Here is a 5,074-nt window from a genome sequence, read left to right as displayed (position 1 = left end):
GCCCCTCCCCCCCCCGGGCCCCGAGCCCTGAGCGCCTCCTCCCCGCCCGGGGACCCCGCGCTACCCTTTACTTTGTCTCCTCTCAACCCCAGGACGGTGCGGCGCATAGTAGGCTCTCAGTAGCCGTTGACCAAGTGCAAACCCGAGCGGGCTGACCTGCTGTCCGGAGGAGGTGAGACCCCCGCGCCCTCCTACCGCACCCTTCCACCTCATCCGTGCCTCTGTTTCCTCGGACAGAGAGGTCGGAAGGCCTCCCGCCAGCCACACGAGCCTCTACACGAGCCTTTGCCATCTACACCTGGGCAGGTAAGTCGTAGTTTAAAATCCGTAGGAGATAAGAGCCCAAGGCCTCTCTGTCATGGTAGGCCTCCTCCAGGAAGTCTTCCCCGACTCCCTGACGTCAGAAATCTGTCATGTCTGCTTTACACGGTTGCCAGTGCTTTTCCCAGAGACACTCTCAGTGTGCCACTGAGGGTCACTGGAGTTTATGATGGGGTGAACATTTCTTCGCTGTCTAGTCCCTGAGAACCATGGGCCAGGACCTGGTCCCTCAGAACCAGAACTTCAGGTCCCTGAGGGACACAGTTGTTAACTTATTTACTGAGTGACTGTAGCCTGTAGCTTACCCAGCCACCATCAGAAGGTGGACATCTGAGCGTTACTCCATTAAGACTGTATTAGCTGTAACCACAGGGACATTTCGTACTGTGAAGTAACCATAGAGATCTTCCTACGGCTTGCGGGGCTCAGGGAGGTCGCCGAAGGATGGCCTAGCGGGGCAGAGGGCTGGGGAGGACTTTCCACCAAGAGAAACGCATGAGTGAAACCATACAAACCAAGACTGTCATCCTAGCTACTCAGGAGGCTGAGATCGGAGGGTTACAGTTTGAAACCAGCCCAGGCAGGAAAGTCCATGAAATTCTTACCTCCAATTAACTGGCACAAAGCCAGAAATAGAGCTATGGCTCAAAGGGTAGAATGCTAGCCTTGAGTGAAAAAAAAACAGGGACAGCATCCAGGCCTTGAGTTCAAGCCCCAGTAGCAGCACACACACACATATATACATACACAAAATCTTTATCAGCGTGTGAGTCCCATCACGTAGAAAAGTGTTAGGTAGAAAAAGCAGCTTTTTTTCTTTCCCCCTATGTAGCCCAGGCTGGCCTTAAACTCCCGATCGTCCTCTGCCTCCTGAGTGCTGTGGTTACAGGCACCTGCTACCACACCGGACTCAAGAATCCGTCTCAGGAATTATTAGCAGCAGCTTGCGAGAAACGTCCACGGGTGGAAGAGGGAAGAGCCGTGCCACCTTCTCGGTGCGGGGTGCAGGGTGCGGGGGCCGCTCCTTCCCCGGCATGGCGCCCGCACTGTGGAAGGGACTGGTGGGCCTGGGCCTCTTCGTCCTGGCCCATGCTGCCTTCTCCGCCGCACAGCACCGTTCCTACACGCGCCTCACAGAAAAGGAAGACGAGTCCCTGCCGACAGACACCGTTTTTCAGACGCTTCTGGCCTTTGCAGTTACCTGTTACGGCATAGTTCACATTGCAGGGGAGTTTAAAGACATGGATGCCACTTCAGAGCTGAAGAAGAAGACATTTGACACCTTGAGAAACCACCCGTCTTTTTATGTGTTCAATCACCGTGGTCGAGTGCTGTTTCGGCCTTCCGATGCTACGCAGTCCTCACCCCAGGACGCGCTGGCCTCCAACACGTCATTGAAGCCAAGAAAATTCGAATCACTGCGCCCTTAAGGTTTTTACAAACAAAGAAGCAGGACACATAGGTGAAGAGTGGAGTTTGGGGTAAAAGGTACACACAAGCACACACACACACAAGTATTTATATTTCAGATATAGTTTTTTTTAATTGAATGGCCTTTGTACATTGTTAAATCATTACTGGAATGTAAGTTGTCTATCTTATATGTCTTTTTTTTTCTTTTGAACCAGTTCATAACTTCTGTAAAAGTCACTGTTTCGAAAACATTTTCTTGAAAAACGTTGGGTTTGGGGATTATTAGGTTTCTTTTTCTTTTGTATTGGTTTTTAGGAAGGCTTTTGGAATCCCGTGTGCTGCTCTGTATCATGAGTAACAGATGATCTTCTAGTGAGCCCCAAAGGGGGCATCCCGCTTTCTGACGTCCCCTAAAACATGGCTCAAGCCGGTGCTGGGGCTTAAACTAAACTCAGGGCCTTGAGCTCTTGCCTGGCTTTTTTCTCTCAAGGCTGGTGCTCTGCTAGTTGAGTCACACCTCTACTTCTGGCTTTTTGCTGGTTAGTTGGAGATGAGTTTCAGGGCTTTCCTGCCCACCTCTACTTCTGGCTTTTTGCTGGTTAGTTGGAGATGAGTTTCAGGGCTTTCCTGCCCATACCAGCTTTGAACTGTGAGCCTCAGATCTCAGTCTCGAATAGCTAGGGTGACGGGTGTGAGCCTCAGCTCTCGGCCTGGAGTGGCTGGGGTGACGGGTGTGAGCCTCCAGCGGTGGGCTGCTCTCCTATTTTTCGTGTCTGTGATCTTTTCAGGCCAGCCCATGGCGACTCCCGGTGATCTAAATGAAACTTCCTACCTACTGTCTCCCAACACCTCGGACTGGGACGGGCAAGTGGTCCCTGACTTCACCTATGGGCAGGAGGAACTGGTGGTGGAGGGGGTTCAGTGGCCACAGGTCCCCAGTGCCCTGGACACACAGCTGCAGTCCCGCTTTGATGCTGCCCTGTGCGCGGCCTGGGCACAGCGGGTGGAGCTGGGGCTCTTCCGCTATCGCCTGGGCGAGCTGCGGACGCAGATCCTGCCGGGCACCGTGGGTCTTGTGGCTCAGCTGAACGTGGAGCGCGGGGTACAGAGGCGGCGACCCCAGGACGTCAGGAGTGTGAGGCAGGCCTTTGACCCCCAGCAGTTCAACTTCAGGAAGATCCCGAGGGGAGAGGTTCTTTTCCGTCTGCGCCCCGATCCCCGTGATCCCCGGGATGGGGACAGTGACATCCTGGTGGTGATCAATGTGAGTCCCCTGGAGCGTGGACACGTGCTGCTGGTGCCCGAGCCTGCCCTCGGTCTCCCGCAGCGCCTGCTGCCCGGGGCGCTGCGGGCCGGGCTGGAGGCTGTGCTGCTGAGTCTGCACCCCGGCTTCCGCGTGGGCTTCAACAGCCTGGGGGGGCTGGCTTCCGTGAACCACCTCCACCTGCATGGCTACTACCTGGACCACAGGCTGCCCGTGGAGTGGGCTCCAAGCGTCCCCCTGGATCCCAAAGGCCGGCTGCACCTGCTCCGGACACTCCCCGCGCCGGGCTTCCTCTTCTACGTGGGCAGGCCAGGGCTGGACGTGGAAGCCGTGGTCAGCAGGGTGTGCCGGGCCACCGACTACCTGAGCGAGCACGAGATTGCACACAACGTGTTTGTGACGCGCGGGGCTCCACCGGGAGAGGCGGTGCCCTCCTCTGCGCTCTCGGGGCTCCGCGTCATTCTGTGGGCCCGGAAGCCCAGCTTTGGGGTGAAGGAGGGTGAGGCCTTCAACGTGGCCCTCTGTGAGCTGGCCGGGCACCTCCCTGTCAAAACCTCCCAGGACTTCGGCAGCCTGACGGAGACGGCGGCCGTGGCCCTCATTCAGGACTGCCTGCTGCCCCCGGCTCAGACGCAGGAGGTGCAGGCTGCGCTGGTGGCCCTGGTGGCGGGGGAGTCACCCTAGCCCTGGGCCGTGGTGAGTGCCCGTCCCTCGGCTGTCGGAATTCCCACACCCAAGGAAGCGCTGACGCTGGCTCTGAGGGGGAGAGGCTGGAATAAATCTCAGGATGCTCTGAACCTGGCGTTTCTGCTGCCTCTTTAATGAGAAAGTGTGAGCCGCTGGCGCCGGGCTCTGTGGGGCTCCCTTACCTCCAGCCCCAGCCGCTGTGTCCTCCGCCTTCCCCTTCCTGTCAACACGTTCCTTTTTGAAACACAACTTCACTCTGTTGCCCAGGCCAGCCCTAAACCCCGGGATCCTCCTACCTCAGCCTCCCAAGTGTCTGGGACTGCAGGCGAGCCCCATCATGCCTGGCTTGTCTGCTGCTGAGTTTCATGTCTCTTGTCTCTAACTTGACCTCTGGTCCCGCATGCCTGCCGCCTTCCCCTGCTGAACACCCTTCTTGAGTTCCCTCCCGGTATGGATGAAGATGTCCATCCCATCCTCTCGTGTGCCTCGCAGCTCCCGGCGCAGGTCCTGCCTCTGCAAGTGAAGAGATGGTGGCTGACAGACGGTCACTCGTCTGAGGTCCAGCAGCTAATAGAGGTCATGCAGACCAAGCCCAGAATCTGAGCGCGCCTCCGGCCAGCAGATCCAGAGCCGATGGCGCAGCTCAGAACTCAACCCCATATGCCATGTCAAGAGGCCTGCAGAGGCTGCACGGCAGCTGCGGGAAGACAGCGCTTCAGTCTGTCTTCAGCCATCTTCAGCCTGCAGACGTGGACTGTGGCCTACACCGACAGGGACCTGGGCCGCAGTACAGTGCCAGCCGCGTGGTTACTGGCCACCGTTAGCTCAGTTTTCCTGGGAGGAGAAACTGATCACTATCAGCACTGCTCAGGATAAGCAGGTGGTGGTGGCCTGAAGAGGCTGTGTAGCTCCTCAGAAGCAGTTTCAGCCTCTTGTCACAAAGATGCTACTGGACAGTCAGGCTTCCCTTTCCATAGTGAGATGTACAGAGCGGCGTCGCGGCGCAGGCCGCCCCGCCAGGGCAGAACCACTGGAATTCCTCCACATAGCCCCTGGCGCCACCGTTTCGCCGTGGATTTTCCAGTTAGGAAAAGAAATACCAAGACAGGAGAGAGAGGATTACTGGGAGACTAAAGGAAGCGAAGCGAGAGAGGGGCAGGGCACCTCTGCGCTGAGCCGGGAGTGGGCAGAGCGCATCCTCAGTAAGAGCTGCCGCGTGTGCCTGTGCGTGTGCAACCCTGAGCCCGGCCCCTCCGGGCTGTGAGACAACAGAGGGAGAGAATACGGAGAGGTGTGAGCTTTCAGCAGCCACAGAGTCCCCGTCAGGGCGGCCGTGCCGCGTGACCCGCGTGACCCCTGTGACATGCTTACCCGCATTACAAGGGCCGC

General features: G+C 57.6%; 2 protein-coding genes and 1 pseudogene across 2 annotated transcripts in view; all 3 read left to right on the top strand.

Annotated features, from left to right (window-relative positions):
* Nucleotides 1–5,074, top strand: part of Sema4b (sema domain, immunoglobulin domain (Ig), transmembrane domain (TM) and short cytoplasmic domain, (semaphorin) 4B) — a 27,539-nt gene that overhangs the window by 18,443 nt on the left and 4,022 nt on the right. The gene's annotated exons all lie outside the window — the stretch shown is intronic.
* LOC105982484 lies at nucleotides 222–2,222 on the top strand (annotated as a pseudogene).
* Nucleotides 277–3,725, top strand: Gdpgp1 (GDP-D-glucose phosphorylase 1). Its single transcript, XM_013012107.1, has 2 exons — nucleotides 277–306; nucleotides 2,523–3,725. Exon 2 carries the CDS (start codon nucleotides 2,531–2,533, stop codon nucleotides 3,680–3,682), a length of 1,152 nt encoding a protein of 383 aa, XP_012867561.1. The 5' UTR covers nucleotides 277–306; nucleotides 2,523–2,530; the 3' UTR covers nucleotides 3,683–3,725.

Source organism: Dipodomys ordii, unplaced genomic scaffold (assembly GCF_000151885.1).
Source record: "Dipodomys ordii isolate 6190 unplaced genomic scaffold, Dord_2.0 Scaffold15, whole genome shotgun sequence".
NCBI lineage: Eukaryota > Metazoa > Chordata > Mammalia > Rodentia > Heteromyidae > Dipodomys > Dipodomys ordii.
Note: the sequence above shows the minus strand (reverse complement) of the source record. Positions and strands in the feature narration are given on the sequence as shown.